Source organism: Argopecten irradians, chromosome 2, assembly GCF_041381155.1.
Source record: "Argopecten irradians isolate NY chromosome 2, Ai_NY, whole genome shotgun sequence".
NCBI lineage: Eukaryota > Metazoa > Mollusca > Bivalvia > Pectinida > Pectinidae > Argopecten > Argopecten irradians.
This window is the reverse complement of record NC_091135.1, coordinates 19,984,628-20,010,814: the sequence shown is the minus strand read 5'-3', so window position 1 is coordinate 20,010,814 and position 26,187 is coordinate 19,984,628. Positions and strand designations below refer to the sequence as shown.

General features: G+C 35.0%; 1 protein-coding gene across 3 annotated transcripts in view; it reads right to left on the bottom strand.

Annotated features, from left to right (window-relative positions):
• LOC138314763 (RNA-binding motif, single-stranded-interacting protein 3-like) overlaps nucleotides 1-25,205 on the bottom strand; it is a 209,060-nt gene extending 183,855 nt beyond the window's left edge. The window contains exons 1-2 of one of the 3 annotated variants that reach the window (XM_069255264.1): nucleotides 25,107-25,205; nucleotides 10,567-10,767 (exon numbers count right to left, since the gene is read on the bottom strand). In XM_069255264.1, coding sequence (XP_069111365.1) covers nucleotides 10,567-10,767; nucleotides 25,107-25,190 — 285 coding nt within the window. In that variant the 5' untranslated portion in view covers nucleotides 25,191-25,205. Of the gene's footprint in view, nucleotides 1-10,566; nucleotides 10,768-17,470; nucleotides 17,695-25,106 lie in introns of those variants that run through there. The other 2 variants (XM_069255263.1, XM_069255269.1) reach the window with 2 other exon arrangements.
• Nucleotides 25,206-26,187: the final 982 nt, after the last annotated feature.

The window sequence follows — 26,187 nt, the reverse complement described above, 5'->3', positions numbered from 1 at the left end:
TGCTCCATCTAACTTTCCATTCAAACAATCCAATCTATCTATCTATTGACCACATCTGAGAGTCACTCAATTTCAATTCATGATCAACTTTTTTTTCTCGATTTCGGGATTTCTTTTGCAAACAAAAACTTAACCATCCAATTTTCTCTGTATACAAGAGGCCCAGAGGGCCTGTATCGCTCACCTAGTTATTGTAATGCCAAGTAATGTTCTGAATATAGGATCATTGTTTCTTTTCTGAAGGAATTTAAAGATTTACCTCTAATCTCCCTACTGTGACCCATTTTTTCTGCTCCATGCGGGGTTGGGGGGGGGGTGTCAGAGCTAAAGCTTGTACAAACTATGTGTCCCTTCCCCAAAGGGATAGTCTGGCTGAATTTGGCTTCATTCAATGATGACCTCTATGACAAGTAGCGATTTCAGTTTTTTCCTCTATTTCCCCTCTTTAGCCCCGCCCCTCCTGCCCCTGGGGGGTCAGAGACCAAATGTACACAAATTAAGTTCCCCTTCCCCAAAAGAATGTTTCTAGCCGGTTACATTCCTTGTTGAACTCTATGACAAGTAGCGATTTAAAGGATGTACCTCTATTTCCCTTATTGGGCCCCGCCACTCCTGCCCCCAGGGGATCAGAGCCAAAATTTAAACAACCTCTGTTCCCCGTCCTCAAAGGATATTTCTAGCCAAATTTGGTTACATTCCATGCAGAACTCTAGGACTAGTAGCGATTTAAAGGATTTACCTCTTTTTCCCCTATTGGGCCCCGCCCCTCCTGCCCCCAGGGTGGTCAGAGCCAAAATTTATACAAACTATGTTCCCCTTCCCTTAAGGATATCTTTTGCCAAATTTAGTTACATTCCATGCAGAACTCTATGACAAGTAGTGATTTAAAGGAAATGTTGAAGGATGGACGGATGAAGGACAGACAGACGGACGGAAGGACGGAAGGACGGAAGGACGACGGATGCCGTGCCATATGACATAAGCTCACCGGCCCTTTGGGCCAGGTGAGCTAATAATGACAACATTCACAACAATATCTCTGGTTTGAATGTTAATTACAAAATCTACAGATAACCATGTTCTTCAAATCTTATTCATGAACATATATATTTTATTTTGATCACATTTGTTTCTGTTTAAAGTTAACAACATTAATCATCATTCTTGTTTGTTCAAGCAGCAAAGTCCAAACTGTACACTTAAGTCAATAAAGTACATCTTTGTTCTCTACATTTCTTAGCAGTTGTAATTTTTAGCATTAAACGAACACTCTGGTCAAGAAGGGAGATGGAAAAGTCCACACTTATAGTAAAAGGTACCGGGGGGACTATGAAACTGGAGGTGTCACCCTGTCACCCTTCCGAGGGAAGGCTATGCTCAAAGTTGCTTATCTAATTCAGATACATAGCCACAAATTATATTATGCATAGTACACGTTCCCTATGATGGGGCAAAAACATAAACATCATGTTTATTTGACTAAGAACAAGAAGGCCTTATTGTGGAAGGGGAAACATAATTTCAGCATCTTAACAAATATCTGGACCTTAACATTGTGACCTTAAAAATAGCACAAGGTCATCCACTTGAAGGTAACTCTATAGCTAGTTACACAGACATATATGAACACAACACCAAGAAGACACCATAATGTGTTCTCATATCAACTAAGTAAGACATGTGAAGATCTAACTTGTAGTAACTGTACACCTCACACATAACAGCATGTCATTAAACATATATTTAAGTGTCAAAGATGGCCACAAGTAAAATTGGTATCTGACAATATGATACCGAATATGTGGATTCCAGACGATACTGTACACCCACAGCCAATCGTCATGCACTTGTACCATAACCTCAATGACATGGGGTGCAAGACCAGAAATCTTACTGCAACTTCCCTTCAGATTTGAGAAATATCAGTTCCCTAAAGACTACAAGGTCATGAAGGAGAAGTTTTATACAATGACAAAAAGCAACTGAATAGATAACAACAGTTGTGTATCTATGGTAACGTAAAACGTGGAAACGCCCCTCAAAATGATAATAGCATTCCGATCTATTAGACACCCTGACAATGAGGAGGTAGTTTGGATCTCATGAGCCAATATTGGCAGATAAATGAAGACAATTATCTATTCAAAACAAACATATCTTTATGTTCTTTCATCCTGACTTTCGTCTTTGCCAGATCGGATTAAACTGCTCTGGTTTGTGTAGAACTCAGACACAATAAAATGCAGTCATACTTTTGTCTCTATCTGTCAAAACAAAAACAAGTTATCTTATTTTTTAACAGTGACATGATATCCGAAACAAATATGCAAACACTACACCACAAAGTTATCAAATCTAATTAGATGTTTATTTGTTAAAGCCATAACTTTTCCATATAGCTATATTTTTCATTGCAATGTCCCTAAATTCAGATTATCAAATTATTTCTGCAATAGTCATTTGAATCAAACTATGACTGCAATAATCACTGTAATCAGATTACCTCCATAATAATTTCTAACATCAGATTAATGACTAAAGTACATTTACAGAATCACTTAATTTTGTAATCCATACAATATAAATATATTGCATTACTGAATTAAATACTGAAATAGGTTTGATGTAGATTTTCCTCTTTGACTCAATGACCTTAGTTACTGGTCAGCTAATTGATTCCTCGTTAGCTTCTAATCAATTCCTGTAAATTTGGATAAAAATATATTTTATGGCTCAAAAGTTATGAGTTAGCTGGAACTATTATTTGAAAATTTGCACACATTGACATTTGATCTTGATATCAAGGTCACCTTGACCCAAGACAGCAGTGTATTGCACATCACTTTAAGGAGATTCAAGCAACCTTCAATTTTCATCATATATAATGTACACTTATTTTAACTTTGATCTCAATGTCAAGGTCACTGTGACTTATTGACAGTATGTTTTTCTGGCCCTCCACATCATCTTACAACCATACTAATTTCCTCTTTTAGAATTTTGGGAAAAGACAAGCGTTAAAAGTTGAAGAAACAAAAGAACTAGTACTATAAATTACAATATGTTTCTATTCCATAGAAGAACATACAAAATCAAGGCATTCCACAGGCATTGTTAAACCTCATCAGGATAGCAGATCTCATGACATGAATCTAAGCGATTAAACATCCCAAACCAATCACAAGAGCCTCACATGAAAATCAATTTGTAGAAAATTTGTATAAATGAAGCTAAGAAACTCAGATAATGCTTTAAGTCAGGCAAGTAAAAATGCCAAGCTGTCTTGTTGGCTGCTGCTCTAGTCTGTAGGGAAATTGTGGAGTTTGTCTTTCCTTAGTGTTTACAACTGAAGAAGGCTACATCAACCTGCTCCAGCCTCACTTGTGCTAAAACCCCCGTACACTCGCGTGTGCTAACACCCCCTTACATACATCGACATCAACCTGTCCCAGCCTCATATGTGCTAACACCCCTGTACATACATCTACATCAACCTGTTCCAGCCTCGCGTGCTAACACCCCCGGACATACATCTACATCAACTAGTTCCAGCCTCATGTGTGCTAACACCCCCGGACATACATCTACATCAACTAGTTCCAGCCTCATGTGTGCTAACACCCCCGGACATACATCTACATCAACCTGCTCCAGCCTCATGTGTGCTAACACCCCCGGACATACATCTACATCAACCTGCTCCAGCCTCATGTGTGCTAACATTCCCGTACATACATCTACATCAACCTGTTCCAGCCTCATGTGTGCTAACACCCCCGGACATACATCTACATCAAATGGTCTTTATAAAACCCAACATAGGCTATTTTTACATAATATAGTTACACAACTAAGGAACATTTCACAGCGGATGAGTAACAATATCATTATATAAACAATATTTTCCAACCAGAAGAAATATCCACCATAGTCTACATCCAGCTAAGGCCATTATTGTTTCTATATAGACAGTCATTTTCCTGTCATATCCATATCCTTTATACAAAAAGTTAATGTCATGTTAAAGCTGATGCTATTATCCAAAGAAGGTACATATCGACCCCTTCAAAACTTATATCAGTGTTAAATATGTGTTACATAAATTGAGCCCTTTTGGTAAATGTTCCAGACAAGGTGTTATTACTATGGTCATTGACCAAGAGAACAGTATTTAGATGAGATCTCTGACCTTACTTACCATGCTTTTAATTCAAAATGAAAATATCACAAAAATTGTGAACCACACAAGATTGTGGCCACCAATATCCTATGTGTCTATTTGACTGCACCAAATACTGTTCCATCAACTCTATAATGTGCATAATATGCAACCTTTTGCATTTTCATTTTATAAACAATGGGTCAAGCGGTCCCGTAACAATCAAAGTGATATTTAAGCAAATATAATCAAAACTTTTAAAGTGATTATTGCAATTAGGCTCAACATCACCTTGCAATGCAATTCCACAAGGAACTAGCTAAGATAACACTGCCTGATCTAATGATGGAGGAAGGGGTATCCAAACTATAGAAGCTACACTTAAATAGTATTTACAGGTCAAATACAAGTTAAGTTAATGGGTTAATGTTAGAGATCAATATGATCAAGCTGACCCCTTTTGACCCTTTAACCCTTGGGTCACCTTAACCACTTTCTCCACAACAAAAGAATTACTACAGTACCATTGATTGCCAAATTTCAGAGAAAGAGCTGTTACTATCTATGTTACTACCTACAGAGCTAAATTAAGTATTTTTCAGCCTATGCACCTTTCGGGTCACCAGAGAATCATATCATCAATGTATGTAATATGATGAGTGATATATTAACGGAGTCGACAAACCTTTTTTCAATCCTTACCCCATGGGATACCATATACATGTCAAAATTAATTAAAATTCTAGTTGGCAATGGTTAAGTAGTCAATTACTGCTGGAGAGATATGTCATACAAAGCTCACGATCACCTTCAGGACCAGGTGAAGCTAGAAACGCAGTATAACAATAATTGTTAACACTTGGACAAAAAACTCATCTAATAAATTCAGCTTAGTTTGTAACAGGAAAGTGTATCAGATTAAAGCTCACAACAAATGAGAGTTTTAATTCCACCAAGGACACACAGACACTAAACTGTCTCATTATGTACTCTAACTACTTCATAAAATAATGGAGGTGGGCAGGGTCCGCACGCACTCCATCCAAAAAATCATTTGACATCCCAGTTTTAGTTGAGGGCTGACACATTTAATCTGAGGTTTGATATAACATCAGGGTTGAAGTCGGGCCGTATTTCCTATCCATTTCCTTTACTATCGCTGTTGGTGTTTTATTGCGGGGCATTACATTACATTACAATTCATTATCATTCTCTAAGGGCCACAAACCACCTATAACTAGGCATGTCAACGTTAATTTGCCCGATTCATTATTTAGGAGAAAAAGAAAGTAAATTGTAGATAAATCCAGGTCATTAAAATGTTTGAAAGGGTCAGTGCACCAAGTGTGACAGATGGGAGATCTAATTTTTATTGTCTCGCACTGATAGCCCACTTCCCTTCACTGACACTGGTATCATCGGGTAACCAAGCAACGTAGTTTTTCGTCATAAAAATTAGGGCACCAATGGTTACAATAAATATTTATTAACAAACGCATGTTGTTAGCCAGTCCAAGGCTGTAATTTGTGACATAGACCAATAATGGACTTATCATTAGTTCATTATGTAAACCAATGGGTCTATTGTCTCCATCTCCTAGGTCTTAGTATGGTGTCCATCCCCTGGGTCTAAGTATTGTCGCCATCTCCTAGGTCTTAGTATGGTGTCCATCCCTAGCTGGGTCTAAGTATTGTCACCATCTCCTAGGTCTAAGTATTGTCTCCATCCCCTGGGTCTAAGTATTGTCTCCATCCCCTGGGTCTAAGTATTGTCTCCATCCCCTGGGTCTAAGTATTGTCTCCATCTCCTAGGTCTTAGTATGGTGTCCATCCCCTGGGTCTAAGTATTGTCACCATCTCCTGGGTCTAAGTATTGTCTCCATCCCCTGGGTCTAAGTATTGTCTCCATCCCCTGGGTCTAAGTATTGTCTCCATCCCCTGGGTCTAAGTATTGTCTCCATCCCCTGGGTCTAAGTATTGTCTCCATCTCCTGGGTCTAAGTATTGTCTCCATCCCCTGGGTCTAAGTATTGTCTCCATCCCCTGGGTCTAAGTACTGTCGCCATCTCCTAGGTCTTAGTATGGTGTTCATCTCCTGGGTCTAAGTATTGTCTCCATCCCTTAGGTCTAAGTATTGTCTCCATCCCCGTGTCTAAGTATTGTCTCCATCCCCTGGGTCTAAGTATTGTCTCCATCCCCTGGGTCTAAGTATTGTCTCCATCCCCGCGTCTAAGTATTGTCTCCATCCCCTGGGTCTAAGTATTGTCTCCATCCCCTGGGTCTAAGTATTGTCTCCATCCCCTAGGTCTTAGTATTGTCTCCATCCCCTGGGTCTAAGTATTGTCTCCATCCCCTGGGTCTTAGTATTGTCTCCACCCCCTGGGTCTAAATATTGTCTCCATCCCCTGGGTCTTAGTATTGTCTACATCCCCTAGGTCTCAGTTCTGTCGCCATCCCCTGGGTCTCAGTATAGTCTCCATCCCCTAGGTCTAAGTATAGTCTCCATCCCCTAGGTCTCAGTATTGTCGCCATCCCCTGGGTCTCCTTCCTTTGCATCTAAGAGGAATTTCCCTTTAGCTCTATCGGTAGAGCCAGTTACTTCAGGGATGTGGGTTCGAGCCCAACTGGTGGCAAACCACTTTTCCCTGTTAAATTTGTGACATTAATATAGACACAGACAGACAGGTCAAAAGGTATATCAGAGACAATAGATACAGCCATCTGTAAGTAGGAGACATAAAAATGGGTAGAGAACATAAACTTGATATGACTCCACGTCAGACATGGTTTTTATAAACTACCTTTGGTTTGATTGATCAGGTAGTGAATTGTGACTGACAATAACATAAGTGGTGCCCTCACAGTAGTCTGCTGGATATATCAATAGAAAATCCACCAGAAGGCCCCTGTCACATATCTAAACCCACCGGGCCCTTATAAACTCATCCTTAATCACCATCACCATCTAAACATGCTGGTAGCAATATTTCTAATAAGGAATCAGACTAATGACCATCGAGCATAAAATGGTCATTTTTATTCAAATTTGTATAATGATCACTAGACTATATTGACCAAGATTAAAGGAAGATAAATGTGTATGACATTCTGTGTTTATCATCTGGTTTACATGACTTGCTGGATATTAAGGACTGCGTGAGCAGTAATTTTGGAAACTTTTCTTAATGCCACCAAAACCAGTTTGTTTGATCCTCTATTGACCACAACTGTCTGTAGGAGGACAGATTTACTAACATTAAGTTCATAAAGGTGTAGGAGGACAGATTAACTAACGTTATGTTCATTTTAGGAAATCAATACATATTGAGATGGCACAGAAAATCAGCACAAAGGGAGGCAACTGCAACTTGTTTTACAATAGTCTGAAACATAACAGGGATAAAGACAATGCTTGCATGATCAAGACAAATAATTGAGTCAACTTAATTCATTTAGATTTTTTTTTTATTCATTCCTTAAATAATAATTCATCGAAACGCATTTCATATAAAAGTTCTGATGATCTAGCTGTCTATTTCATCTGATGCAACAGTTTTCTAGGTGGTTTTTTTTAATATTTAAAAGTGTAAGATGCATATAACTCGATCAATACCTATGAAACTGACCGAATTGTAAACATTAGGACTGGTTTGAATATAAGACCTACAGATAGTTGTAATATGATCGTGCAAAGAAATTTCTTCCAGATATGATTCATGTTTTACCTTTGAAACTAAAGGAAACAGATTTTCAACTGCTTCCTTCACATATAACTAAAGATGCCACTGCTGATGAATGATATTTTTCCCTATGAAAAATAGGAACAGATGAACCAGTAAATTTCTTCATTTACAAAAGTTACCTACTTTACACCATTGAAATGTTTGAGCTATTTCTTATTTGACTTTAAGAAAAAAATTATTATAAAAAAATAATTAATTGTGCTCCAAAAAAATTGTATAGCACTATGGCTTCTATCCTTTCGACGGCTGGCAGGATTCGAACTTGACTCAATTTTGATAGTAGGTTATTACAAATACCATCTATGAAAGCAGTTTGCATCTAGATTTCGGTTTGATGCCATTTTCACGATGATAACAAACAGTACACACTACAAACAAGCAAAAACAGTCACCGGAAGTCACCGGAAGTCCCCTAAAGGTCACCACGCACGGGTCAAGGGAGGCAGAAACCTGCGCGTAGGACTTTTTTTCTTTTTTTTTTTAAATCGGTGCTATTTTCCCCTTCCTTTTCCCTTTCTCTCTATTTTCTATTACTTTGATATCTCTTCTATCGTTTAAGACCATCTGCATGTTTGTAACTTGATAATTAAGCTCACAATGAAGGGGTTTCCGGGCACACACTAAAATCCGGATTTCAGACCTTAATTTTTGACTTATTTGGGCATGTTCAAAGGTGATTTGTGACGTCACTAATGCAATGACCGAATCGATATTGACATGCTATATAGGGATGAACATATCCTTTTCAAAAAACTAGTATTTAGTTTTCAACGGTCTCAGTGGGGCTCCAGAAGGGTGCATGAAATGGGGCAAATGAATAATTACGCATAAATACGTTACAGCCGTCCAAAGGATATAGAATGGAGTACTAAATGTGCATGCATCGAGAGCAAAATAAATCAATTAATATGTACTTTTGTTTTAATTAGACACATGTATACAAGATTAGACATCAATTATTGTTCAAATGATGAGTAAAGTTTATGCTCTGTCGTGGTGGGGCATCTTTAAATAAAGGGTTAAAATACGAAGCAAAATTAGTCACGTTGTTGTAATGATCGAAATCCAAACAATAAACCCATATCACATTATAGTTAGATTATAGGCATTCTGTTGGCCAAACAGTTCTATTCATCAGATTTTTGTTGAAAGGGAAACAACTCAAACTATTACTGGAATCCCTCAGTAAAAGATGTATGTGCAGTGTTAAACAGTTGAATCTACTACAAAAGATGTTACAGTTATAATCAATAGTAATTTAATAAATATTGATCTTCGTAATCTTTGTAATGAGCTTTTGATTAATGACATTAAATACAAAGTTTCCTATTATATGCTTCCCAAAAAGTTGGAAAGCCTAGCATTGGTTTAAGATGGCATTCCAAAGAATCTTGAGGGAGTTAAGAAAATCATAAGCTAATAATACTAAAGGGTTAAAATACTAAAAGACGTCTCAAAGTTCTCCAAAATAATAGAAAGAATTAGGCTGAAGATGTCAATTAAAGGTTTTCACTGGCTTGAGATGTCAACTCAAAGTTCTTCTTATTGGCTTGAGATGTCAACTCAAAGTTCTTCTTATTGGCTTGAGATGTCAACTCAAAGTTCTTCTCATTGGCTTGAGATGCCAACTCAAAGTTTCATTAGCTAGAGATGCCAACTCAAAGTTATTCTCATTGGCTTGAGATGCCAATTTAAAGTTCTTTTTATTGGCTGGAGATGCCAACTCAAAGTTCTTTTTATTGGCTTGAGATGCCAACTCAAACTTCCTCTCATTGGCTTGAGATGCCAACTCAAAGTTCTTTTTATTGGCTGGAGATGCCAACTCAAAGTTCTTCTTATTGGCTTGAGATGCCAACTCAAAGTTCTTCTTATTGGCTTGAGATGCCAACTCAAAGTTCTTCTCATTGGCTTGAGATGCCAACTCAAAGTTCTTTTTATTGGCTTGAGATGCCAACTCAAAGTTCTTCTTATTGGCTTGAGATGCCAACTTAAAGTTCTTCTCATTGGCTTGAGATGCCAACTTAAAGTTCTTTTCATTAGCTTGAGATGCCAACTTAAAGTTCTTCTCATTGGCTTGAGGTCCCAATTTAAGGTTGTTCTAGGAGTTGATACTTTGGCTAAGATATATATCTATTGAGTTACCCCAGTGTCACAGAGATATAAATAGTCCCAACTCCAACTTATTTATATCTCGTAGTTATAGTGTGTATAAAAAAAGTTAAATGTTAATTAATGCATGTGACTTGATACAGTACATTATATTTACACCTGCTAAATCCTGGAAATAAAAAGAAGACGTTATAAATAAAGGCAAGTATTACCAGCTTTGATATTTACAAAGAGAAAGTAGAATAACTCTGAAGTGGAGAAATCTTTCCTTGTGTTGACACATTTCCATCTGTCTATTGTCTTTATCAATGCCAAGGTGATGAGCCTCCGGTCATTAATCAGGAGCGATTAACCTTCATCTTGATGTACATAATGTTTACCATGATTTTAAAATCATAATAAAAGCTTGTGCACCTTATTAAATTTGTGGGGACCATTCAGCACCCTTCGATCGTCAGAATCAAACTTTCTCTTCTTGATGGGTTTCTCTTATTCTATATAAACCAACAAATTAAACCTGTAAAATGAAATAGAATTAATATATAGATGTACTCACGGTTGAATGTGGCTGGGTAGAGTAACTTCCGTAGGCCGCAGGGTTGGGCTGGTTATAACGTAGTGTATTTGGCCGCCCGTACATGGGGCTGGAGTTTTGCTGCCACATTGTGGGTGTGTTTGTCGGAGGGTAGGTCTGAGTACTAGGTGTGGCGGTTGGAGACATTGCTGAACGTTTCGGAGTATACACAGTCCGGTTAGGCTGGAAATGTTAAAGAATAAATAAATTTAATCAGGTACTATGTACAACTAAACTACAAATCGCATGCAATACTGTCTAAGGGCTTAAAGTGGGGAAATCCTAATTAAACAATGAAATTTATTAATTTATGTTCAAATACATTAAACAATAACAATCACCAATCAATAGATTATAATCTAACATACCTTTAAAAGTTTATAAAGAGGTGTGCTTATCTAAGACTTGTCTTGTTTTTATCTGATAACATTTTGTAATTATCTAAGTATCCCTGGTGTCCCCCAGCGAAGTACCCAGATGCTCCAATATGGATTGTCATGAAAATTCATTGTATGTAAATGAGAGGCAGTGATGTAGATGAATAATCTTTATGTGTAGGATCCAGCTTTAACTGTACAACATGTCACAGTAACAAGCTATCAATATCACAATGTATTGATAGCTTAACTATCATTAATTCTCCAAAGCCCTGTCAACAGGCTCTCTCGATATATATAGCAAAAGGTATTGACAGCTTCAACACAATTTTATTAATTCAAGGCTTCATTCTAAATATCTCTATTCATCTATAAACATACACATCTTTTTTCATTTTTGACTTTGGTAATGAGATCATGATATATGGTTCAGTATGTAGAATATTTGATTAATCAAAATTGAGAAAAATTCACAAATAAAATCTAAACATTTAAGCACATCATGCTGAAGAGGCAGTCAGATTGAGTCTGAATGAAGTTAAATATCCATTTGCTTGTTTATTAACTTGATTCTGTTTCTCTTCATTCATTTCAAGCTGACAAAACATTTCATGATCAAATCAGTATTGATCTTCATGAAAATCTAAATAAATGCTAATTTTTAATTTTCAAAGTCCAAATTTGGAAACAGTTGTCTAATTTTATAAATAAGATATTGAGCGTTAGAATCTATACATTTCATTTTAAAGCTACGTAATTATCGCTCTGATATATAATCTAAAAGAGTTCTATGATGAAGTATATATGAACCACATTTCCAGTGATGGTAAGATTAATAGGAACTCCCTACCCTGAGGGTAGAACAAAGATTCTCAGAGGAGGAACTCCCTACCCTGAGGGTAGATTGTCTAACCTGAGGCTAGTCCGCTAAATCTTCCTATATTATTAGGCTTTTTAAAATTTATATATATATTTAAAACAATATAAAAAAGCCTAATAATATAGGCAGGTTTAGTGGACTAACCCGAGGCTTGCCCAGGTAAGATTGGTGTGAATCTCCTATGAGAGTAGAGATTACTCTGTGTCCTATTTTCAGGTAGAGAATGACTGCCCCTGTGGTTTCCCAAAATAATGTTCAGATTTCAAAAAGGTGAAGTTATATATGCATATGAAGCATAAGGTCGAGATCAAAGTTGAAATGTTTATTTGCATATGACATTTTATAATTTGCGGTTTATCACTCGAATATGCTCTATGCGTGCGAGCTGTCTTTCCCTGGGTAAAACAAGAGAAATCTTACCCTCACCAGAAGTGCAGATATCTGTCCGATGGGGTAGAAATCTCTGTCTACCCAGAGTAAGACAGCCTACATATACAGATCAATTAATTTCATGACATCAAAACAACAATACCATATGATGCCTCAACAATTTTTTTTAGAAAATACCCCTATCATTCTCCTCTTACAAGTCTGGTGTTTGACAACCTAAACATCTTGCCCCTCTATTTGAGATTCCGCTGTTTCACCAGAAAATTTCAATCAGTTAATGAGTGGGAGCTATGTTGCCTATTGTAAAGGGCTTTCAAAGATAAGGGTTGGTTGGTTTGCTCATTTCCCTTAATGTTCTATTTAATATCTAAAATAATTTTATTGTAACCAGTCAATGTTTTGGTGTGGTGAAAGTGTTTTGGGAGACTGTAGTATGTTCTCATTATGTCTCTTGTAATAGTGAACCTCTTATCTATTTTGTAGTGCTATTTGACAGAAGCATGTTATGAAAAACTACAAACAGCACATACACCCAATTGTTTCATATTTCACTACCAACAGGCAATCTAATCTTCCTTGGCGGAGGTGGCTGAGTTGTAAAGATTTCCTGATATATTACAATAATCCCTCCACCTCTGGGTTGCGAGTTTGAATCCCATGTGGGGCAGTTGCAGGTGCTGACTGCTGGTCGATGGTTTTTCTCCAGGTACTCCGGTTTTCTGCCACCATCAAATCTAGCACATCATTAAACGACTGTTAATACGACATTGAACTGATAAAACCACAAGATATATCAAGGCTTCCTCACCTCTTGGTTAACATTTGTGGGTTGAATTTACCAAAGTTTTCTCAAAATGCTTGATGTGCAAGAGCTTTTTAGACACCTTGGGCTAATCATATTTTTGATAAATACATGAGAAATCCAACATTCTGTCAAATTTTCACAAGATTTTTCAAGAGTGTATAGGTTATAAAAAACCCGGTTTGACCAGTATGATGTCCGGGGTGACTGAGTCTACAAGTCTGACCCCCCTAAAATAGGTGTCCTGTCTGTCGGTTATTTAAGGTATGTATAACCAGATATCAGACGTCATAGTAACAATACCTGGCAACATGGAGGCTCCCCCCACATATCTACAGGTATTGTATTTACACTGGGTCAGTGAGGACATTGGGCCCTATAATACACTTTATCATTACCTACAGATTTGTCTAAATCATTACCACAATATTCCTTCATCATTATATTATAATCCATATCATTTCACCATTTAGAATCTACACTTTATTTAGAGTGGGAGAAAACACCCAGGGAACACCCATGTGATTGGACATGGAGGATCAAACCCATGCAAGCTAGGTGAAAAGTTTATTTGTTTGATTAATTAACATCCTATTAACAGCTATGGTCATATGTAAGGATGGCTTCCCATATATGCGGCGAGTTACATGCATGTTGTGCGAGTTGCCTGTTTTGGGAGACTGCGGTATATTCATGTTGTGTCTTCTTGTATAGTGGAACTATTGCCAATTTTCATAGTGCTATATAACTGGAGCATGCTGCCGAAGACAGCAAGCAACACACCCCACCCAGTCACATTATACTGACAACGGGCGAACAAGTCGTCCCACTCTCTGTATGCTTAGCGCTAAGCAGGAGTAGAAACTACCACTTTTATAGACTATGGTGAGTCACGGCCAGGGGAAAGAACCCAGAGCCTTCCTCACATGAGCAAACGCTCAACTCGAGGCCAAAAGTAAGGCGGTGCCAAGGGAAGCATGAGGAAAGATAAAAGACAGTTAGGAAGAAGAGAAAAGATAAGATCCTAAATTTAGTCGCCTTTTACGATTATGCAATAGGGGCAGCAGGTATAATTCTAACGCCCTTCCTGTAGGGCCAAAGGTGAAATGTGAGAGTGGCTATATTTAGGGCTACATAACAACAGTATTTGACCTCATAAGCGCCATCCCCTTTTTTTTAGGCTTCAATTTCACTTACTTAAATGCAGACTAAAATGTGAATACTTTGTTGGTTTTCTTTACCGATTTCTTTTGCAAATTGATTTTTGGCTTACTTTGTAAAATGATTTTATGAAAGGCAAGTTTCAAAGGATTATGTGTGGTTTGGGTCCTTTTTATTTAGTGATTAATTTGTTGTATTTTGAATATTTAGTATATCCCTGATTCAATTACAATGACTGTTTCCTGGTTTGGCAGCTGTAGTTACCATTGAAACGATCCAAAATATGCATTAAATTAAGAAATTGTTGGAAATTTAATACTAAGTTTTTGTTTTAGAAACCATAGAGTGCATCCTAGAACTAACTTTATATTTCTTCTAAAGATGTACAGTGTATGTGCAAACATATTCTCAGTGAATATGAAGTGTGTTCAAGGATGTGCTCTATAGTTTCATAGTACCTGAAAAAATGAATATTGACTCAGTATTTCTAAAAATGGAAGCAGTAAATCAATATGTTATATGTCAAACTCAAAATGACCACACAAAGCCAATGAAAATAGTGGAAAATCAGAGCATATCTAACATTTTCAAGTATTTGACATAGCATGCAATGTGTGATCAGGTGATCACATCAGACTACATAATATCTAGTGAAGATCTCGGAATATGGGGGTTTCGAAATCCCAAAGTACGATTTACCTTCTATAAGTCCCACCTTTCCGTGTTGATGACGTCACAAAACTTACGTCAATTGCAGATGACATCATAATCACTGGATGGTGGGACTAATCAACGGTAAATTGTACTTTACCCACGTCGTTTTGGGATCTCCAAACTCCATTATTGTAGCTTTCTACCAGCAGTTAACAGAACGGTCTGTGCTGCTGTAGTTGTATCAATACACTTGGTATCCACTATTTTGGTCTGAGAGGTAGCCACTAGCTATACTATATACTAAAGGAAGATTTTATATATATTTACCATTGTACTAGTAGTTATGGTAATCATAATTAAAACAAGCAAACTTAGTTCTTATCACTCATTCTCTGAATACTTGATTTATCATTTTGTAATTTCTTTGCCATATGCGGTTTAAAGTTGTATTGCTGCTAATTTCACTGTAACGATATGTAACTTAAACATTTGATATTTAAACATTGACATGTAACTTGATGATTTAGCTCCCCAAAAGCATATGTCGGCCTATAAAAGAGCCGAAATCTAGGAATCATATATTCCTGGTTTTGAATAAAGCGCCTTCAATCAACCGCCATGTTCAGTGACTTCGGGTTTGTCGGATTCCTAATCGTATCACGTGACTGACGTTCGACACTACCTGCACGTGGTCAGCCAGGTAACTAGCGTAAGCACACATGTGTTTGTTTACGTTTTCCTTCTGGCCTATACGAGCAAATCATGCTAGTATATGCCCACAATGGAGTGATTTGAAAACATCCAATTTACACATTACCGTTCTATGAAAAATTGTTGATATTTTCTTGGTTTCACAACTCTCGTTTTACTTCGAGATTGTCGCGACGATTCTTCGGAAAGAGTTCTGGAATGATTCCGGCATCTTTCGAGCCTATTTTTCACGTGTACACGTTCAAAAGGTTTTTTACTTTTTATAATTTAAGATACAATTTACAAAAATCAATAGTTATAACTCAGTTCTGAGTAAATAGACATCAATAAGTGATACTGGTGGAAAACTGTCCCAGCTATGTGTTAATCAGGATACTAATCAATAGTAATCGGGAAGTCAACAATCAGGCTGATATTATACTAGGAAAAACTTCAAGTACTGGCCTCAGTAACGTTCCAAGTATGTAATACAAATATCATTCTCACCAGGGGCATAGCAAGTCTATATAGCTACATATTGTATATGGAAGAAAGTGAACATATTGGATGTTGGTTAGACTGGCCACCAGACCCTAAGTTGTTGATAAGGCTTTCTCAGCAGAGTTCTTTACTAGATTATCTCCCCCTAGTTTAAAACTCTAGAATCAGGAATGTAGTAGAGACAAAAATAATCAATCTAAATTTTAGTGATTTTTTTTAATATTCTAGAGACTTGTGGCCAGTCTAGATGTTGGTCTATCAGGAAGAACTGGACCCTAATAATTAAGCCCCTTTCCATCCATATTGCTAGAGTTTTGTCTACTTCAAAAACAGTCAACTAGACCTTTATATATGGCACCCTATCTATATGCAGTCCAACCTGTCTATGACTGAAGTTGAAGTTGAGACAGAAAAATGGTTGTTATAGACAGGTGGTTTTTGTATACAGGTGGTCGTTAGAGCAGGTTTGACTGTATCTGTCCCTAAGGTCTGATCCGGAAAGGATGTAGCCCTTAGTGACAACATTATTTTAACTTTTGACTCTGCAGTCCTGCTTTACCAATAAACCTATCCACATTGTAATAAGAAATACATAGGAGATATGCATGACAAAGCTTTTCCTTGTATTTAGCTAGAAGGTACAATGATCAAACTTTGGATAGTACAGTATATTTGTACATAGCACACACAAACATCATTAGTTTAACCTGTCCTATAATAAGTTTAAAGTTTATCGATGAAAAGTGTGACAAATGTCTCTAATACAAGGCCCTAATAAAGTATATAACTACACTGTATAAAACAGTGGATGAAGCACACTGTGATTAGAGAATAGGTATGAATGAGTTCCACTGTGTACATATCTAAAGTTCAGTGTAACCGTGTTAGGAAGATAAACAAAGAAAACTGTCCCACCTCTGTCACATATCTATACCGTACAAAGTTTTGTCTGGTTTCTTAGAAATGAGAGCTTGGTGTAATTTGTTATCTAATAAAGCTGATCTCATAGAGAAAACATCATTAAACCAAAAAATAAAGAAACACTGTAGATTGTACCTCTCAACGTTATCTGTTTGTGTTTTGGTCATTTACAACATTTCAACGTAGAATTTCTCTCTCTATTAAAACCCAAATTTTACTTACAATACACAGAGTGTAGTAAAGAGGTGAATAGGGATATAATATTTATAGTTTTGTTTGGCCTTGCAGAGATACAAAAGTTTTGTTTAGCCTTGCAGAGATACACAACTTTAGTGTGGCCTAACAGAGATACAGAGGATTGAGTTTTATCTCTATATTAAATCTCACTACATTACTATCATCATATGTACATGATACAAAACTAATATATTTTCTATATTGTATGTGCTACATGATTCATCCTTTTCAATATATATATATAACATATATACATCATTACAACAGGCCTACCAGATTTAGTATTTCCTCCTTTGGACTTTGTTTCCCGGGAGGGTCTCCAAATTTCCACATAGATCTCATGTCCCTAGACTCTCCTATGCGCCCTCGAGTCTCTCTAAAGCGCCCTCGAGACCCCATCTCTCCAGTGCGCCCCCCAAATGACAGGGGTTTTTCTTTGTGTACACGAGGGGCAGCAGAATTATCCATTGATACAATGTGGGTCTGAATGACAAGGGGACACTAGTACATCTAGTAGTAAAATATTAGGTCAGATACACAGATAGTTATCTACATAATCTACGCTGGGGCATTGTCAACTTAATCTAGTGTTCACTCTATGGGTAGTAAGCTTGATACATACAGATGATTAGCTTGATGTAATACACTCTAAATAAATACATCTAAATAAATACATCATGGTAAGCTTGATGTAATATACACTATTTAAATACTTCATACATCATGGTAAGCTTGATGTAATATACACTATTTAAATACATCATGGTTAGCTTGATGTAACATACTTTATATAGATACATTTTAGTCAGTTTGATGCAATACACTCTATATAAAACATTATGTTTAGTTTGATGTAATATACTCTATACAGATACATCATGTTTAGTTTGATGTAATATACTCTATACAGATACATCATGTTTAGTTTGATGTAATATACTCTATACAGATACATCATGTTTAGTTTGATGTAATATACTCTATACAGATACATCATGTTTAGTTTGATGTAATATACTCTATACAGATACATCATGTTTAGTTTGATGTAATATACTCTATACAGATACATCATGTTTAGTTTGATGTAATATACTCTATACAGATACATCATGTTTAGTTTGATGTAATATACTCTATACAGATACATCATGTTTAGTTTGATGTAATATACTCTATACAGATACATCATGTTTAGTTTGATGTAATATACTCTATACAGATACATCATGTTTAGTTTGATGTAATATACTCTATACAGATACATCATGTTTAGAGTTTGATGTAATATACTCTATACAGATACATCATGTTTAGTTTGATGTAATATACTCTATACAGATACATCATGTTTAGTTTGATGTAATATACTCTATACAGATACATCATGTTTAGTTTGATGTAATATACTCTATACAGATACATCATGTTTAGTTTGATGTAATATACTCTATACAGATACATCATGGTTAGTTTGATGTAATATACTCTATACAGATACATCATGTTTAGTTTGATGTAATATACTCTATACAGATACATCATGTTTAGTTTGATGTAATATTACATCAGATACATCATGTTTAGTTTGATGTAATATACTCTATACAGATACATCATGTTTAGTTTGATGTAATATACTCTATTACAGATACATCATGTTTAGTTTGATGTAATATACTCTATACAGATACATCATGTTTAGTTTGATGTAATATACTCTATACAGATACATCATGTTTAGTTTGATGTAATATGCTCTATACAGATACATCATCATGGTTAGTTTGATGTAATATACTCCGTACAGATACATCATGGTTAGATTGGTGTAATATACTCTAAATAAAAACATCATGGTTAGTTTGATGTAATATACTCTATACAGATACATCATGTTTAGTTTGATGTAATATACTCTATACAGATACATCATGTTTAGTTTGATGTAATATACTCTATACAGATACATCATGTTTAGTTTGATGTAATATACTCTATACAGATACATCATGTTTAGTTTGATGTAATATACTCTATACAGATACATCATGTTTAGTTTGATGTAATAATATACTCTATACAGATACATCATGTTTAGTCTGATGTTATATGCTCTATACAGATACATCATGTTTAGTTTGATGTAATATTCTCTATACAGATACATCATGTTTAGTTTGATGTAATATACTCTATACAGATACATCATGTTTAGTTTGATGTAATATACTCTATACAGATACATCATGTTTAGTTTGATGTAATATACTCTATACAGATACATCATGTTTAGTTTGATGTAATACACTCTATACAGATACATCATGTTTAGTTTGATGTAATATACTCTATACAGATACATCATGTTTAGTTTGATGTAATATACTCTATACAGATACATCATGTTTAGTTTGATGTAATATACTCTATACAGATACATCATGTTTAGTTTGATGTAATATACTCTATACAGATACATCATGTTTAGTTTGATGTAATATACTCTATACAGATTTATCATGTTTAGTTTGATGTAATATACTCTATACAGATACATCATGTTTAGTTTGATGTAATATACTCTATACAGATACATCATGTTTAGTTTGATGTTTGATGTATGTTTAGTTTGATGTATATACTCTATACAGATACATCATGTTTAGTTTGATGTAATATACTCTATACAGATACATCATGTTTAGTTTGATGTAATATACTCTATACAGATACATCATGTTTAGTTTGATGTAATATACTCTATACAGATACATCATGTTTAGTTTGATGTAATATACTCTATACAGATACATCATGTTTAGTTTGATGTAATATACTCTATACAGATACATCATGTTTAGTTTGATGTAATATACTCTATACAGATACATCATGTTTAGTTTGATGTAATATACTCTATACAGATACATCATGTTTAGTTTGATGTAATATACTCTTTACAGATACATCATGTTTAGTTTGATGTAATATACTCTATACAGATACATCATGTTTAGTTTGATGTAATATACTCTATACAGATACATCATGTTTAGTTTGATGTAATATACTCTATACAGATACATCATGTTTAGTTTGATGTAATATACTCTATACAGATACATCATGTTTAGTTTGATGTAATATACTCTATACAGATACATCATGGTTAGATTGGTGTAATATACTTTGTATAGATACATCATGTTTAGTTTGATGTAATATACTCTTTACAGATACATCATGTTTAGTTTGATGTAATATACTCTTTACAGATACAGAGGATTCCCGCTTATTTGCATAGGTCATTTTCCAGAAGAAAATATGCAAATAAACCGGAGTATTCGAATAGGCGGAGATGACATTTTGCACCTCCGTTTGACCCCACACATACACAATGTATATATGTGAATAGGCAAATAGATATCGTTTCGTTTTGAATGATAATATAACGTTATACAGAACCACATCATGTTTTTCGAAGGAGTTGTAAATCGATTTTAATTTGTATTACTAACAAAAAAATATTTCCAGTTTTAATGTAATTTTAACTCTATACATCGATACAAGTCATGATAGATTGAGTAATATACTTGTATAAATACATCGATGTTTTAATTTGATGTAATAATACTTCTACTAATTTTAGTTCTATGTGGATTTTGTATCTAACACATTTCTATTTGACCGAAATAATACAAACATCATGTACGTACATTGATGTAATAAAATATATAAGACTACACGATCTGAATATACTGCTATACAGAATAACATCAAAGTGCCGATCAAAATGATCATGTAGTTGATGCTTTACACATACAGTGCATATGAAGATGGTTACTTTAACAATGCAGGCAGGTGATGAAGCCATGCGTTCACTCGACCTAAATGTCTTTTGAGAATTCTCCCTGTATTGTTGATCTATACGGCGAATAGCTTGATAACATTTCAGAAATTAATGCATATTCAAGTAGCAATAAAACAATTAACGTAGCAAGTATCTTTTGTATCCTAAGCTTACATACTGTACGAAACTTGCGGTAGTCATTGCACGCCGACTTTGCATGCTTTTATGTCTCGTTCAACGAGACGCTTGATACGCACATGTCTGTCGTAGTCAACAAGACTCTGGTTGAACGAGACTACTCATGAATGGAGATGTTGTAAGGAAGCATGGTTTCTCCAACCGATCGCGAACTAAGGTACGTTACGTTAATAAATAAACATATTTCAAAGTGCAAATGCTTTAATTAGATGTTTGAGTCAGTGAATATACTAAAGTTATGATCAACCGCTGCTGATGTAAATCGTAACAGCGTCGAATACCTTTGCAGATTCATGCATAAAATAACAAGCCATACGATAACGTTAATCTGTTACCAGGATGATTTCTAGTAAAAGCGAAGTATTTTGAAACATATATCGGCGAATTTCGCTAAAAATATATTGCAAAATTGAAAAATATTCGATTTTATTTTTAGAATTTCCCAAATATTTTATTCAAATAACCGGAGGTCATGTAAAAGTCTATGCAAATACACGGAGTTGAAAAAACAGACCGCAGAATTTTATGCAAATAACCGAAATATTCGAATAACCGTTATTCGATTATGTGGAGTCCTCTGTACATCATGTTTAGTTTGATGTAATATACTCTATACAGATACATCATGTTTAGTTTGATGTAATATACTCTATACAGATACATCATTGTTAGATTGGTGTAATATACTCTATACAGATACATCATGTTTAGCTTCATGTAATATTCTCTATATAAATGCATCATACTTAGCTTGATGTAATATACTCTATATAGAAACATTATGGTTGGATTGATGTAGTATACTTTATATAGATAAATCATGGTTAGCTTGATAATATACTCTAAATAGATACATCATGGCAAACTTGATGTAATATATCCTAAATAATTACATCATGGCTAGCTTCATGTAATATATCCTAAATAATTACATCATGGCTAGCTTGATGTAATATATCCTAAATAATTACATCATGGCTAGCTTGATGTAATATATCCTAAACAATTACATCATGGCTAGCTTGATGTAATATATCCTAAATAGAAACATCATGGCTAGCTTGATGTAATATATCCTAAATAATTACATTATGGCTAGCTTGATGTAATATATCCTAAACAATTACATCATGGTTAGCTTGATGTAATATATCCTAAATAGAAACATAATGGTTAGCTTGATGTAATATATCCTAAATAATTACATTATGGCTAGCTTGATGTAATATATCCTAAATAGAAACATACATCATGGTTAGCTTGATGTAATATATCCTAAATAGAAACATCATGGTTAGCTTGATGTAATATATCCTAAATAGAAACATCATGGCTAGCTTGATGTAATATATCCTAAATAGATACATCATGGTTAGCTTGATGTAATATATCCTAAATAGAAACATCATGGTTAGCTTGATGTATTATATCCTAAATAGAAACATCATGGTTAGCTTGATGTAATATATCCTAAATAGAAACATCATGGCTAGCTTGATGTAATATATCCTAAATAGAAACATCATGGTTAGCATGGTTAGCTTGATGTAATATATCCTAAATAGAAACATCATGGTTAGCTTGATGTAATATATCCTAAATAGATACATCATGGTTAGCTTGATGTAATATATCCTAAATAGATACATCATGGTTAGCTTGATGTAATATATCCTAAATAATTACATCATGGCTAGCTTGATGTAATATATCCTAAACATCATGGTTAGCTTGATGTAATATATCCTAAACATCATGGTTAGCTTGATGTAATATATCCTAAATAGATGCATCATGGTTAGCTTGATGTAATATATCCTAAATAGATACATCATGGTTAGCTTGATGTAATATATCCTAAATAGATACATCATGGTTAGCTTGATGTAATATATCCTAAATAGAAACATCATGGTTAGCTTGATGTAATATATCCTAAATAGAAACATCATGGTTAGCTTGATGTAATATATCCTAAATAGAAACATCATGGCTAGCTTGATGTAATATATCCTAAATAGAAACATCATGGCTAGCTTGATGTATTATATCCTAAATAGAAACATCATGGTTAGCTTGATGTATTATATCCTAAATAGAAACATCATGGTTAGCTTGATGTAATATATCCTAAATAGAAACATCATGGTTAGCTTGATGTAATATATCCTAAATAGAAACATCATGGTTAGCTTGATGTAATATATCCTAAATAGATACATCATGGTTAGCTTGATGTAATATATCCTAAATAGATACATCATGGTTAGCTTGATGTAATATATCCTAAATAGATACATCATGGTTAGCTTGATGTAATATATCCTAAATAGATACATCATGGTTAGCTTGATGTAATATATCCTAAATAGATACATCATGGTTAGCTTGATGTAATATATCCTAAATAGATACATCATGGTTAGCTTGATGTAATATATCCTAAATAGATACATCATGGTTAACTTGATGTAATATATCCTAAATAGAAACATCATGGTTAGCTTGATGTAATATATCCTAAATAGAAACATCATGGTTAGCTTGATGTAACAAACTCATGATAATTAATCCATGATCAGCTTTATGTAATATACTTTACAAAAATATCATCCCAACAAAAATAACCCAGTACTGTGCACCAACTTTCATTTATGTGTGATTTTTTATAACAAATTTTGCAATAAAAGTAAAATTGTGAAAGTTTATCTGCAATTCATCATCTACATCAGTTAAATTGACATGAATTTCCATTCAGTATTGAAATCGTCAAATGTTAATCTTTGGGGCTTGTATGGAAATCACAAAATTTTGTAAAGCATTGAGAAAGTCAGTTTACGGTATATCACTGTCATCAAGTACAATTTATACATAAATGCTGAAGTAGCATCATGTGATAAGATGTAGACCCTGTAATCGGTAACTGATACAGAACTGAAAAGTATGGACATACGAGTGTGATTTTGGTGATTATAGTCGTTACAGTATGATATTGGTATAATTAGCATTGGAACAGTTTGTCTTTATATTCTAACATCTAATAATATTCCATGAAATCTTCCCTTTCATCTTACACCCCTTTAAGATACTCTACACGTACTTCAAAGTTAATGGTAAACTATCCAAAGTGTATATACACCTTATAATGTTGTCTGGGAGATTGACAGCTAGCTGGGCCAAACCGTGGTGCTAGCCAAAGATTACATTCACAATCTTGCACATATCTCAATTTATATAAAGAACAGATTTATAAATAGAAAAGGTGCATACTCCCGGAGCACTGATACAACACATAGCTACATCCATCACATGTGTCAATTTCTACAGGATCTTACCATGGTTTTAACTTGGTGCTAACTTGTTCTGGGTAGTACATGTGCAACAAGATTCAGAACAATTATCACTGACACAGATGATTTTGGAACCTGAATTTTGATATTAAGTACAGCTATCTTATTACTATCCTTTCGAAACCCTCACACTCAAGTCTTTTTCATGAATCAACTCTTTTCATTTGATTCAAATAATTTTTGTAATCTAACCCAGCAGATCCTACCACAATGTCCGCCTTATTAGAGCTAGCTATATAGCTATGAGAGCAACAAGATAGAAGACACAAGTCTGTCTAACCCATATTTCAAACTCAATCAAATTCAGACGACCCTTCTACTGATCACAATTCCTACAACACACTCAGCATCAACTATCACCTCTACCAAAAAATGCTTTCCCCACTTAAGACTGCCACTAACTTCCTCCCCCCACTAACCCCTAATCCCAGGCTCATACCAATCCCTTTTTAGCCCATTCTGACCTCCGCCTCTATTGACCCGCCTTCCTAGACACCTGAAACCTTACCCACAGAATCTCCTGTATGTCATCAGTACACAGTTGGTAGGGCATGGCCGACTCCTGAGCAAAGTTGTAAGGTCCAAAACTCATCTCCAAACAATTACTTATAAAATTCTAGTGTCTGAGCTAGGTTACTCCTCGGTGGACAGATTTCAAATTTCACAAATCCAAGAAAATTCACAGATGATAATTAATCAACCCACTTTAACTTTGCTTCAAACTGTCACACACTGAAGCTGTCTTTTGTTCAGACTTCACTGTTTTGCTTTAGCATATTGAAGTTGTATAATTTTGTTGACTTATCATAGCAAATTGAGCTCCATTATGCTCAAGTAAATGCAATAAATTGTTTACTTTTCCAATAAAAGCAAGTGATTCCAAAAGTCATAGTTTTGTCATATATGTCCTTATTGCAGTTAGTTAGTTGTGTTTCAATACACTGAAGCTTCACTTTCTTCAGATATATAAATTCACCCTAATCTTCAGTACAAGTGTACATGTTTTCATTGCATCATTTAACACCAAACTCAAATTTTAGAAAGATGTCCAGGAATTATTCCTGAGAACCTGGATCACCAATCATTAGACTACTGCAACAGCAAAAGGTATATATCCCAACCTTGTTTGATGAGTAATGTACACAATTATTTCATATCACACATCTGTAACATCATGACTGCCTTGTTGCTAAAACCAACAGTAAAACTCACTATGTTTAGAAAATGTTGTCATAGTTACGATCCACCGTAAGAAATGTGTACCTGTTCTAACTCGGAGCCACCTGAATAATATCAGCAGGTTATACGTTATTACCTGTCTCTACCACAAGGTGTAGTCTCTGATATCACTGCTAAAAAACCCATCCTTCTGGGTATTCCCCCCCCCCACACACAAACTCCATCAGATTGTATCCTATAAAACGCATGCATGCATACGCACACATTTAATCTATCACTTACTAGTAATGCATGCCTCGCGACCAGGGGTATTTATATCTGCTCATGGGATGGGGATCCCACTTTCTATCTCTCCAGAATGAAAAGAAAATCATACTGATGTATACATTAATTTTCCAAATTCAAAGGAA